This window comes from Myotis daubentonii, chromosome 2 (genome assembly GCF_963259705.1).
Source record: "Myotis daubentonii chromosome 2, mMyoDau2.1, whole genome shotgun sequence".
NCBI classification, from domain to species: domain Eukaryota; kingdom Metazoa; phylum Chordata; class Mammalia; order Chiroptera; family Vespertilionidae; genus Myotis; species Myotis daubentonii.
The window spans coordinates 49,758,446-49,771,878 of NC_081841.1; the positions used below are offsets into that span (position 1 = coordinate 49,758,446).

Below are 13,433 nucleotides of genomic sequence, written 5' to 3' on the forward strand. Positions count from 1 at the left end.
AAGTGTGCGCACACACAGCGGCCTCCACTCCCATGTGTTCACACCAGCTCCTGCCCCCAGTACGGTCGTCTTGGCTTTAACCTGGCCGCTTCATCGGGAAGGGTAAAGCTTCAGGCTCCTGTTTCTGCCTCAGAGTAAGGGGTGGGATAGGGTGGGGGATAGAGAACAGGGCCCCTAAACATTCCTGCTTCCACTATTTCCTTGATAAATGAGAGGGTCCTTTCCTCCCTGCCTAATCATCTTCCCAGTGTAAGTACCACTCTAGGAAGAAAGCGCCCCTCTGTGGATGCCGGAGGGCACCTGCCCAGGTGACCAGAGCCTTCTGCCTCCCAGTGAAGTTGGTGCAAAGCTGGGCAAGAGGGGGCAGTGCCACCCTGAGAAGCTTCTAGCTTTCCTTCCCCAGAGATGAATCCCTCCCTCTCCCTCTTCCCTATTAATCCTCGGAAGTGAGGCCCCTATTGTGGCCCCTCGCCCTCCTTGGCTGGCGTCTAATTAACTCCTCCTGCCCCCGGTTTTGTGTGCCCCCCTTACCCCACCTTGTCGGCCCCACCCCTCCGCTCCGCCTGCTCCCCCCCACGGACATTCCAGCCCGGCTGGGCTGCTGTGCCAGGGCAACCAGGGCTGGACCAAGACCTAATCCCCCCGCCGCCTGGCCGGGCTGGGGGAGCCCCGCTCACCTCCCCGCTCTCTGGGGGCCGCCCGGCTCTGCTGTGGCGGAGACACACACTCAGGACAAAGGCGCAGCCCGCAGGGGGCTGACTCAGCCTTCACGCCCAGGCTGGGCGGCATTGGGGAGTTTAATGAATTGTCCATCACGCCTTTCAGGGCCCGCCCGTCAGCCTGGATTAATCTTCGGAGCCCTGGTGGGGTAGGAGACACTAAGCCTGTATTTATTACTCTCCCATTGTCACTAATTGAGGTAATTATCTGTGACTCTAGCCTGGCCAACAATGCCGCATTCACTCCCGGGACCTCGATGGGCCTGGCTCCCACTCTCAGCATCAACCCTCCCTCCTCTATCAAACCCATCCAGGGCTAAGTTGGGCCCTGGAGCATGTTGGGAAAGTGGACAATGTCCCACAATGCTTCACCTCCCAACCAGTTCTCCCACAGCCACCATTATAGGGTTGCAGCTAGGGAGAGATTTGCCACCCACAAGTAGGTGAGAAAAGAAGGCACACTGTCAGGGAACAGGTTTGGCTGGCAGAGCCCTGAGGCCCCAGAGGGGCATGTTTCTGAAGTCTTTGGTTTTCTGGACTCCCCAGCTCTCTGGGCTGGTGGTGCCAGGGTCTCACCAGGCCCTTCCCTGGGTCCATCCTCATGTCCCTTAGCCTCCAGAGCTCTAGGGTGTTGGGAGATCCCAACCCAGGCAAGGTGTACTCTGGTCCGGTCCCTACAGCGACCAGAGTGGCAGAATGGCTGTGAGTATGACAGGGAAGTTTGGAAGAAAGAATAGGAAAGGGCTCATCAGGGAGCTTAGTGGAAGGGCAAGAAAAACTATTTAAGTAAGAAGCATCCAGGAGTCACATTAATGTGGCCATGCAGCAATCTTAGGGAGAAATGTGGATTTGGAGGGGAGAGCAGTGCCAAAGAGTAAATTTCACATGGAGATGGCTTCCCATGTCAAGGGGAATGGCCCTTGGGAATAGGTGTGTGTGTGTGTGTGTGTGTGTGTGTGTGTGTACTGTGAACGAGAGAGAGAGAGAGAGAGAGAGAGAGAGAGAGAGAGAGAGAGAGAGGGGGGAGGGAGAAGAAGAAGAAGAAGAAGAAGAAGAAGAAGAAGAAGAAGAAGAAGAAGAAGAAGAAAGATTTGGTCAGGACCAGATGGTGAGCTCCTTGAGGGCAGGGACTGTGTTTTGGTCACTGTTGTTTTTCCAAGAGCCTAACATTGTACCTGGCACATATTAGATACTGTCAAATAAATGGATGGATAGATGAGGTCTGTAGTACATGCATTGGGGTTAGGGGTCTGCCAGCTCTTCTCTTCCATAGGCGCACGCAGGCTCTTTATTCTGTCTCAGGACTTACTGGAAGGAAATGTCTCTAGACCATAAGGGACAGTACTTGGAGGGGTTCTTCACGACCAGCTGCAAACCTTACGGGCCTTGGCGAACTCAGAGCTACAGTTGGAACAGCGCCACCTTGTGGTGTCCCTTGGGAGAGCTCCTGGAAAGACTCCAGCGAAGAAAGCAGGGTAATCTCTCTTGAAAGCATGGGGAATGGGGGTCACACCAAGCAGCAGCCACTCTTCTTCCTAATATCTGACACTGAATTGCTGTGCCAGTGTTCCTGTGGAATAGTTTTATCATCCGTTCCTTCCCCTGCCAGCATTTGCTGAGAGCCTGCTCCAGGCCAAGCTTGCAGGGGCTGTAGAGCTAAGTCAAAGGCACTACCCTTAAGGAGCTGATGGTCCAGTGGGGAATTCCACAAGGTAACAGGACCAACAAAGGTCATAATCAAGCAGCAGATAAAACAATGTTATGGGCATTGAGCAGGACATTTACAGCTCAGATGTTCTCTGCCCCTCACCTCTCCCTCAGCTTCTCTCATTAAAGCTCAAATGTTGTGTCCTTGTTTTCCAGAGGCACTTCATGATTTGATTCCCACACATCATCCCAGAGTCCCATCCTTCTGCACCTTGGCATTCCCCAGTGCCTCTGTTCCCCACGAAAGCTGTGTGCTTCCCACCGTTCTATCTATGTTCACACCCTGGAATGTGCCTCTTGCCAATCTCCCTTGGTTGAAACCCATCTCAACTTTTCCTTCCTCCATGAAACTCTTCTAATTTTCCTTGGCAAAGTTGTCTTGCCTCCTGAAGCACCTTCTTGGTGGGGCTTTCATTAACAGCACATACTGGCTGTCCCATGGGTGCTTATCTGTTACTCATTCTCCCACTGTGCTTCTAGCTTCCTGAGGACATGGGCTCTGTGCTTTGTTCATCTTAGCAGACCTTGCAGAACTGAGTTAGGCACATCATATGCCTTTGTTAACAGAATAAATGGATGGATGGATAGATAAATCAATGGATGGATGACAGACGGGTTGGTGATGGATGGATAAATGGATGGGTGGAATGTATAGATGGATGTATGCATACATAGATGCATGGATGGATGAACAGAAGGATGAATGGATGGGTGGATGGATGGATGAATGGAGCAACTTTTCTCTAAAAGGACTCACAAAAGGCTATGTAATACCAGGGGCTTCCAGGAAGGGAGCTGCCCCTCCCCCCACCATGCCAGCACACCCAGAGGAGGTCACAGTATCCAGGCTGAGCCTTCCTTTGCTAATATATACATCCTTAGTGACTTGTCTCCCAAAGGTCTTGATATATTCCCACTCCCAAGAAGTCACAGTCTGGGAGTTGCTCCTTCCTTCTTGCTCCCCTGGACCTTCTGGAATGAATGCCTTAATTAACTTATTATTTTGTACTTCCTGCACTATAATGATTCTGTAGGTTTCTTCTTATGCATCCCTCCCCCCCATCTCACACACGCCCTGAATTTTGAGCTCCCTGAAGATAGGAACCATGTCTGAATGTCTTGTATATCCCTGGGGCCTGGCATACATGTTTATTGGGTAAGTGAACAAATGAATAACTGAGAGAATGCTGACTCTTTTCCCACAGATGCACTTTGCACACTTCCCATGGATTCATGTTCAGCCATCTCTCCTGGTCCTCCCCTCCTCACACACATACACACACACACTCCTGACTCTGATTTCTCTACAAGTCCCAGAGTTATGGTCTGATTGTTTCCTTTACTAATTTGTGGCTGATCCTGGAAGTCCCAGGGCTCTCCCGAGAGTCTGAAAGGGGAGGAGGCTCCTAGCTCCTCGAAAGCCACATTAACTGGGCTCCATTTGGAACAGAAAAGGGCTTCCCTGGGAAGAACCTGGCTGTAGGGAGGGCAGTGGGGTCCCGTGGTAACCCGAGGAATGCTGCCCCAACCTGGCCACGCCCTCCTGCCTCTGCTGTCCCTGCTCCTGACCTGTGACGCTGTCCCGAGGTGGGGGGTGGTTGTGGCAGAGACAGCCAGATTTAGAAGTAATTTTCGCAGCAGGGAGCCTCCAGCCTGCCACCCACAGGGCCCTTGGAGCCAGTCTGAGATATGGCTCATCAAGGGCTGCCCCCAGACCTGCAGTCGCTCCTCCCCTTCTCCCCAGATCTTTAGCAGCTGGTGCTGACTCCATTCTTAGGCAAAGTTGGAGGAAGTCCTGGGGTGGGAGCACGTGACTTTGACACCCTAACCACCCAAGCGCTCCTAGTATACCATTCAGCCATTCAGGCAGCTTGTCCCCACCCCAGGGATCCCCTCTCCTCTGGATCTGGCCTCTGCTGCCTCTTCCCCCTCTTCCCTATCCTCATGCTCCCATACCCCCAACACTAATGAAATAGCCCTAGAGAGAAATAATAATCAGAACTCAACACTTATATATCACTTACTAGGTACCAGGCATTGTTCTCAGCATTTCACATATTGAATCATTTATTCCTCCCAACAAGACTATGAAAGGAACACTATTAATAATCCAGCTTTATAACTGACACCAAGACACAAAGAGGTTGAGTAACTTGCCAAGGTCACACAGGTAGTATGAGATAGATGCAAGATTCAGACCCAGACCACATAGTACATGTCCTAAATACAAGACTACCCGAGTTTTCTGACAATGGTAGAGAGAAATAAAGGTAGGGGAAGAGGAGGAAGAGGCAGCAGAGGCCAGATCCAGAATGGGTAAACTCTTAAAAACTGGCCTCCTGGGTGTTCAGCCTCTAAGAGGCTCAGGCTGTGAGGTGGAGCACACCTTCACAGTGCCAGCCCCTCCCATACAGCTCACTCTTCTACCAGCCTCAGAGCCCTGCCTCCTTGGGCTGTAGCACAGTCCAGGCAGATACGGTCACCACTGCCCTGACCTTCCTCTATCTGCCTCCTAGCCTGAAGTTCACTCTTTTCTCAAGCCCAGAGGTCAAAGGCACACACTCCTCAGCTGGACCAGGCTCATCCCAACCTGGCCTCAGTTTTCCTTCCTTCCTTTATCTTCCACAACTCCCCCAAAGGTACCCTCAACTTCAGTCAAACCAGACCATTTCTCCCACATCCACACTTCTTCTTTTTGCTGTTCTCTCTACCTAAAACCCCCTTCCCCAAATTCAGTCTTTTTTTGTACTTGACACCCACTGTTTAATTTTATTGTTACTTGTGTGTTTTCACCTTCAGCCCTTGTCAAGCAGGCCTTATTCCTCTTTCCTGGAGTCCTGCCCAATTCCTGGTTCCTCTCAAGTGCTCAGTAAATGCTCAGTGGTTAGAACCTGCAGTCGATATAATTGTAGGTGGAAGGGAGCCAGGCCTCAGGAACCTTTGCTCTCTGCCCAAGGTGACCCCCACTTCCTTTACTTCCTCTACCAGGAGCTAACTGGGAACCTGGCAGTGTGGGTTTCAGGCAGGTTCTGGGATAGGCCTTCCCTAGGCGACTCTGACCAACATTCTCCCCTCAGGTTCAGAAGCCCAAAGAGGACCTCCCTTCCGCTCCAACAAACCAAGGCCAGGCAGCCAGCTCAGGGCCCCAGCCCCGTCCCCATCCTGCACAGTCCCTCCAGGTGCGCGTGGAGAGTGATGTGGAGATAATTGGAGACCAAAACCATAAGTGGGTTGAGAGCAGGATTGGTGATCCGAACGCTGAGCCAGAGTTGGAGTTGGCGGGACTTGGGGGGGGGGGGGGGGGCGGGCAGAGGCGGAGTGGAGGGCAGGGCCAGGCAGGACTCTGAGACTCTGAGACTGAGTCTGGGCGAAGCCCCCGCGCCCGGCGAGTCGGCGGCTAAATTTACCCAGGCTGACTCAGCCCTTGCCCGGAATGGGGGGTGGGGGGAGTGCGCGGGGCAGTGGGAAGAGCCAGCGGGGGTGGGGGGCAAGGAAGGGAGAGTCCGCACTGGGGGAGACAGGAGTGGGCCGGGAGTTTCCATCAAAGAAAGGAGTCCCCCCCCCCACTCCCCCTTCCCGCCCCCCAAGCGAGAAGGAGCGGAAGAGCCCTGTGGGTGGAACGCAGTGGGGACAGGGTAGGTGAAAGGAAGAAGAGGCCAAGGTTGGACAAAGGGAAGCTTAGGTTTATTGAGCGCCTACCGTGTGCCTGGCACTGTGCAAGGCGCTTTACATACATTATCGCATTAAATCCTCACAACAACCCTGCGAGGTAGGTGTTTCTATACCCCCATTTGACAGATGAGGAAAGTGAGGCTCAGGGAGGTGAAGTGACTTGGCCAAGTTCACATGGCTAGTAAATAGAGAGGAGGCGTCCAAGGTAAGAGAGCAAAAAAGACCTCAGAGTCTGGGTCCCAAGCCAGATAAATACAAAGAGGGGCTCATTCAGAGGCCTGCTCCCGACCTCGCACACCTGGAGGCGGCAAGGCTGGGGACGGGACCCCGCGCTTTAACTGGGGATCAATTGATTAACTGGCCTGTGGGAGTAGGAAGGACTCGCGGACTAGCTACGGGGGAAATCCGCGACCTGCGCGCGCCCCATAGTGGCTACAGCGAGGATCACACCTATACCCACAGGCTTTTGGGACCGCCTCCCTCTTCCTTCTGTAGCAGTTTCTGGAAGAGGCAGAGATGCAAGAAATTCTCAGGATTCTTTCAGATGAATGATACCACCTGGGTGGAAAGTCATGGCAACGATTCAGAGCATCACTAAGAAACACCGGGGAGGAGGAAAGGGGAAGGTCTGAAGAGGTCCCACGCCGATTGACTGTCTGCCTTCCCTCTCCTGCTTGGACCACCACAGGCCAGGGACAGTGACAAGGCCACCGTCCTGCCCTGCCTTGGGCAACCCTCCCCTAAACCTGAAAGACTGGGATAGGAGCCCTAGCCCATTTACTCAGCTCTTCTGCAAACCCTGGACAGTCTCTAGAATTGAGAATGAGTGCTGGTGACCATGAAGCCACCCAGAAACCCGCAGACTCTATTCATCTATTCTAACTCTTTCTTGGCTTGTGAAGGGAAGGATGAGATAAAACCTTCCCCAAAGGCTCCAAAACGACATGGATGGACCTTAGAATCCCTTCGTTTTACATATTAGGAGGCCTGGAGAAGGAAAGCGACTTGCCTAAGGTGCCCCAGGAAGCGAGTGTCAGAGTTAGGACGGGAACCCAAGACTTGTGACATCAAAGTGAGCCCTCTCCCTGCTTTGCTGGCTGCTTCTGGACTCCCTCCTCTTCTGCCAAGGGCTTCTCTGTCACCTGTTCACTTCAGTCCAAAGCCTCTCCATCACTTTCTCCCTCCTGCCCAGAGGCCCTTCCCTGAAGTTGCCCTCCCATGACTATACCATTCCTACCCTCCTGCCTCCTCTTGGGCAGGCTTCTCTGCTCCACTCTGCACCCAGGGCAGCAGCTACCTCTGCTGAAGCCCTTACCAGCGTGACCTGAAAGGAGCAGGCATTAAAGTCTACTGTTCACCTGACCCCTCCTGATTTTTTTTTTTTTAATACAGCCCTAGCCAGTTTGGATCAGTGGATAGAGTGTCGGCCTGAGGAAGGAAGGTCCCGGGTTTGAGTCTGGTCAAGGGCACGTACCTCGGTTGCCGGCTCCTCTCTGGCCCAAGCCCTGGTCCAGCCACATGCAGGAGGCAACCAATCAATGTGTTTCTCTCACAGATGTTTCTCTCTGTCTTTCCCCCTCTCTTCCACTCTTTCTAAAAATCAATGGGAAAATATCCTAGGGCGAGGATTTTTAAAAAATTACAAATCAGCATATGTTCCCTTTCCTTTCATTTGGGCGGCTTCTTTTTGGGTTATGGGAACCGGAATAGGTAAGGGGTACAAGGAAGTCTGTGAGGAAGTCGGGGGCCAGTGGGCCCAAGGATGGATGGGTTGGGAAGCACAAATACAACAAAGAGCCTCTCACTGCCGCTCCCTGTTTCTCCGTGGGGCCCCCGTTGTGTTCCTCTCTCCAGAAAGGGCCTCCCCGGTTTGGCTGATGACATCCAGAATCTCTCGGAGGCTGTCGTGCCGCTGTGTGGTCTTCCCGCCCTCGCGGCACCCGGCTCGCTCACTCCGCCAGGGGGCGCCGGAGGCTTCTGTGTCGCTTCCATCAGAGGAGCTGCTATGGGCGCTGAGCTCCGCAGCTTCGTCCGAGTCCGAGTCAGGGGCCGTGTGGCGGCGGATGCGGGACACGGCTTCCCGCAGGGCCCCGGCGTAGGGCCCCGGGGTCCGCGCCCAGCCCCGCCCCGCGTGCCGGGGGACCCCCGCCACTCCCCCTGAACCCTCGGCGCTATTCGCGCCTCCTGAAGCCGCTGGGCCTGAGACTGAGCGCCCCAGGCTACCTGGCTGCGTGGGGGCATCTTGCAGGTGGACTTCGTCCACCGGGAGCCCCAAGATGCGGGAGGCGCGCTCCTCCAAAGAGGGATCCGCGGGCTTCCCGCCCTCAGCTTCGAACCCGCGCCCCCCGGGTGGCTGTTGTGAAAGGCGGCTGCTGGACAGCAGCTTTTGGCAAGGGGAAGGCAAGGCCGGGGCCGCCTCCCCCTCCTCCTTGCTGGGCTTCGGTGGGCTGGGGGCATCGCCCACAGTGCGGGGCACCCCAGCCGGCAAAAGCTGCACGCGCTGGGTTCGAGGGGTCGGGACATACTGGGACCTTATCACCACGCACGTGGCGTCAATGACAAAAATACCCTCTCCACGAGCAGGGCCGCTGGAGCTGCGGGGCAGGGTGTGGGCGCGGCGGGCGGCCTGCCAACCCTCCGAGGGGCCGGCCCTCTCTCTACGACCCAGGGACTCTCTCGACCCCGTGCCTCCTGGAGCCCAGGGTCTGGGGAGGGTCTGGCTATGCGGAGGCGGATGCTTTTTAAGGGAGGGAATCCAGGATTTGGGGAGCCAGTTCTGTTCTCTACCTTCTTTCCCTTTCCCGGGGCCCTGGAGATGGGGCCTGGACCTGGGGGCGGGACGCGGGGGGCTGGGGGTCTCCGTGGCAGACCCCGCAGGAGCCGCCGCCCCGCCTGGGTCCCCCGCAGTCTTGGCGCGGGTGTGGCCGTCGACGCCACTGTTCCGGCCAGCAGCCGGCCCCCGGCTTTTCTCTGCGGCCCCCTGGCGGGGCTCCAGCCTCGGCCTGGCCGTTCCAGAGCCCGGGGATCCCCCCAAGAGACCCCGCTCCTGCCGAAGACCCCAAGCCCCGAGGACGTCCCGGTAAATCCGAGGATCCAGCCTTTTCTTTGTGCCCCCTCCCTCTGTCCTGGCCGGAGTCTGAGCAGGGGCTGCTGAGACGGGCGCCTGGGAGGGCTCGGGGCCTCGTTTCGCCCCCAGAGTCCTGTGGGGTCCTTCGTAAGAAGGTGGAGCCACATAGGGCGGCGGGCGGTCCCAGCGGCGTCGCGGGGCCGTCCCCGCGGCGGCTCTCAGCAGCAGGTGAGCCTCGTAGCTGGGGGGGCCTGGCCTCCGACCTCCCCAGGGCCCCACCCACGCCGCCCTGGGGTCGCTCTGCGGCTGCGCGGATGGACGGGGCGGTCGCCCCACCGGCCCCAGGCGCTCTGGCCGTGAAGGAGCTGGGAGCCTTGCAGGCTGTGCCACCCGAGGGGCGTTCCGAGGCTCCGGGCGCGGCCGACCCGGGGGGCTCCTTCGGGCCCCACCAGCCTTGCGCCTTTTTCGCTCGGTCTCCTTGGCCTCCCGCTCTTGCGATGCCGCTTTCCTTTTCTCTTGCTCCCGCGCTCGGGCCTCGGCTGGGGGCCCCGCCCGCCAGTTGGTCGCCTCCTGCAGCACCCTGGCGGCCCAGGGCCGGCGGGGAGGCGGCTCAGGGCATCCCGGGCGCGGCCCACACCTGGGACAATGAGCAGGAACCCAGGTGAGCAGTTTGTGGGGGAAGGGAGCCGAGGTCCGGGGAGCTGTGAGCTCTACAGACCACTTTGGGCAGCCATGTGGAAGGGTGTGTGTGTGTGTGTGTGTGTGTGTGTGTGTGTGCGCGCGCGCGCGCGCGCACGTGCACATATATGTTGGGGCTGAAGTCTAAACGGGATTTTTCACCTCCCTCCATGCACACTTTACCGGCGTCTGCCCCATCTCACCTCCTGCCCTTTTCACACCCATGCCTGTTTCCCCTGACAACGCGGGATAGGTCAAACTCTAGCTCTCCGGATGGGTTGGGGGCGCGTGGGAAAGAGAAGGGGGCGCAGCAGCGCTGGCTGTGCCTGGGGGAAGTCCGGACCCACCCCACCACGCTCTTCCCCTCACTTCTCCACTCACGTGTGGCTCTGGGGCTCGCGGATCCAGTGGCCGGCCTGGAAGTCCATGGTCTGTCGAGGAGGGGCGCGGGGACTATAATGACAGGAAATAGTCTTCACTTGGATCACCAGCAGCTTGGATTTCTGCACCCAGAGGCAGCTTCCAGACTCCTCATCCTGGAGCTCCCGGGGGCTGTCAGGCCCCTCGGAGAATAAATGACCATCCAGCATCCTGCCCCACCCCACCCCGGCCCCCCACCCTCCCACCCGCCCCCGAGAGCCCCCTCCCAGCCCAGGAAGCCGGCGCCCACTGCAGAGCGACAGGCCCAGCGACTGGGGACTATATATACCCGGGCACACGTGTGTGCCTGTCTGTGTGTGTGTGAGCGCATGTGACATGGCGGGGATGGCTGCGCGCTGCTACCTCCCCCATGTGCATGGCCGCCCCCTGGGGCCCGGATTTGGGAGCCCCTTCTCACTTCCCATGTCCCCGAAGCCTGGTGGAACCTGCAGGAGTGGGCAGGGGACTTCTTACTGCCAAGCTGACAGTGCCCCCTCCCCCACCCCCGTTGCTTCAACCTTCCCGCTATTTTAACCCTTCACTCCCCTCCTTGTCAAGGTGCTTGACCACCAGGGTTCTGCCCTTGACTTCTTGCCTCAGACTTCAGGGACTTCAGTTTCTCCGACAGGGAGGTGATGGAAATGGAACTTAAGGTCTCTGCCTGCCACTCTTGCTGGTTTCCATGGGGTTGGGGTGCAGGAGGAGCTGGCCCAGGCTGGGGGGCTATTTTTAGCGGCAGTGGCATTCGGGTGCAGAGAGGAGATGAGTAACCAGCTTCCATGTGGTGGAAGGAGGAGGCAGTAGCTTTCATGCAGCTTTTGTGTGACTGGGGGGAGCTATCCTCCCCTAGCTCAAAAGGGTGACCCCCATCTCCTTAACTGTAGCCCAGGCTGCTGGGACAGCAGGAGAAAGGAATTTCTTAGCCATGGAAACGGCCCCTCACTCCCGTGTTCTAGATGTTTGTCCTTGGGCACCCATGGAGCCCGCTCCCTGCAGCATGCTCTCTCACAATCCAGAATTTTGGGGTCATACTGTTCTGTGCCCACACAGCTCTGCTTAGCCTTATGGAGGATAGACTAGGGTGCTTATGCATTTATTTGCACCCTTTCGGAGGATGGAGGAGTGGTGTGCTCCCTTGGCAAAACTAATCCCCTAGCAACTGAGATGATAAAAGTGGCCCGTTTTCCAGCATAGAGCTCCCCGTCACCACTACCACAATGCCTAGCTCACTCAGCCCCCACCTGAAGTGGTGCTCAAGATGCTCACCTTTTAGGCTCATTCTGTCCTGGGGAGTTACATTCACATGCCCCCCCCCCAAGCCTATACCAGGTGTCCCCTGATTCACCATGGTAATGTTAGTGGCAGCACAGCCCACGCCAACTCTTCCATGCAGAGACTTAGCAACCATGCCTGGCAACCATGGCAGCAGCTCCAGCAGAGGGGAGGAGTGTGGGGTGAGGGAAGAAAGTGTGTATGGCAATGGTTCCTGAGAAAGAAGGGATCATTTGCTTCTCCTGAGAATAGGTGAGAATAGGTTATGAGGCTCCAAATTTTGTTCCTTATCTTTCCTTCTGCTCCATCCTCAGACTCTGAGACTGGTTGGGTTTTAGCAGGGAATGGGGAAGCAAGAGATCCTAATTTGTTTTCCACTAACCTATCTGCAGCCCTTTGGGATAGACCCTTCCCCAGAAGGGTTGTTTTGGGGCAGACCAACTTGAGAACCAGAGCAACAGAACACAGGCCTCCTGCTCCCTAACATGGACTTTTAAAAAGAACCCATATATCCCCTATCCCATCCATTGACACCCCCCCCCCATCCCCCTTACACCTACCAGTTGCGCTGATGGCTCTTTGCTTGAAGGTGCTTCCCACCAGAGTACTAAGGCTTTTTAAAGTCCTTGCCTCCTCCTTAGACAAATCCTACTTCATGATGGGATGTGACAAGGAGACATCTGTCCTTTCCTCCATGCACTCACCCCCACACATATAAACATGCTCTAATTATAACAACTTGGAATGTCTCCCTCCCTCAAGTCTAGGAATGTGCTGAGAACTGTGAAGAGGTGAATGCAGAAGCAGGGGCTTCTTCAAAGCCAGGATGTGGCACTGGAAGCTGCCTTGATGCTTTCCCCGTGTTCCATCACGAAGCCTGGTTTGGAGGGACCGATATGGTATGGTTGGGATCATTAGGGTTCTTGGGCAAGTGGGGGTAGGGGCAAGGTGCTACTCTGAAAGCGCTCCTGGTCTTGGTATCCAAGATGGAAATGGTATACCTGCAAAGCAGTGTTGTGATGGTATCCAGAATTTGGCTCATACCCAACAGTCTAGGTATCCTTATACTGTTTTTTTTTTTTTTTAAATATATTTTTATTGATTTCAGAGAGGAAGGGAGAGGAAGAATCATTGATGGGCTGCTTCCTGCAGGCCCCACACTGGGGATCAAGCCTGTAACCCAGGCATGTGTCCCAACTGGGAATTGAGTTGTGACCTCCTGGTTCATAGGTCGATGCTCAACCACTGAACCAGGCCAGCTGGGCTTGACTACTGTTTTGGCCCATATCGTTTCAGCACAGGGAAAGGGTTTGATGGGGTGACCATAGTTCTGCTGCTCCCCCACTGCATACCCTACAGCTCATTCTCACTTTGGAAATTCCAGGTTCAAAGACAGTGCCAGTTCAGCAAAATCCAAATACAGAGTCCAACCTTTTGATGGTGGCAAGTCTCCGTCTACTCTCTGGAGACCTAACACTCTTATGTGATTTTCCTGGGATATCAGCTACGGTCCAGGCAGACGGGGACATGGGGGTGATAAGGATTGTAGGGAATAAAGTGAGAACAGTTTTTAATGGAGATTTAGAAAGGTAGTAAGTCTAATATAGTGATAAAGAGCACGCGCTCTGGTGCCAGCTGGGTTTACATGCTAGCTCTGTACTTTTTACTAGCTGTGTTGCCTTGGGCTAGTTAGCCTCTCTGTGCCTTCGTTTCTTTTAAATCTATAAAACTGGAATATCTACTATTGTTCTGAGGAGTAAATGAATTAGTATATGTAAAGCACTGAGAATGATGGACAGTTTTCTATAAAGTGTGTTATTGTAATTAATGAGTTGAAGAAGCCATATGAAGTAGAAAGGTTGGAGCAGTAGTGACTGTCTGTCAACTACAAAAAGCAA

The 13,433-nt window shown here is 55.5% G+C and overlaps 1 protein-coding gene across 2 annotated transcripts; it reads right to left on the minus strand.

Annotated features, from left to right (window-relative positions):
* Positions 1-6,097: 6,097 nt before the first annotated feature.
* Positions 6,098-13,291, minus strand: DDN (dendrin). Of its 2 annotated transcripts, XM_059682746.1 has the most exons (3): positions 12,096-13,291; positions 10,225-10,296; positions 6,098-9,802 (listed from the first exon to the last, which is right to left on the minus strand). In XM_059682746.1, the coding sequence occupies exons 2-3, from the start codon at positions 10,269-10,271 to the stop codon at positions 7,900-7,902; spliced, it is 1,950 nt and encodes a 649-aa protein (XP_059538729.1). In that variant the 5' UTR covers positions 10,272-10,296; positions 12,096-13,291; the 3' UTR covers positions 6,098-7,899. The 2 variants fall into 2 exon arrangements, with proteins under 2 accessions (XP_059538729.1, XP_059538728.1); XM_059682745.1 differs by lacking the exon at positions 12,096-13,291 and having other exon boundaries at positions 10,225-10,433.
* Positions 13,292-13,433: the final 142 nt, after the last annotated feature.

What these genes read in the sequence shown, in the direction of transcription:
- DDN (XM_059682745.1), bottom strand. Translation starts at nt 10,433, where the DNA reads ATGCTGGATGGTCATTTATTCTCCGAGGGGCCTGACAGCCCCCGGGAG. An exon ending in CGCGAGCCCCAGAGCCACAC is followed by an intron (nt 9,803 to 10,224) that starts GTGAGTGGAGAA and finishes TCATTGTCCCAG; the next exon opens with GTGTGGGCCGCGCCCGGGAT.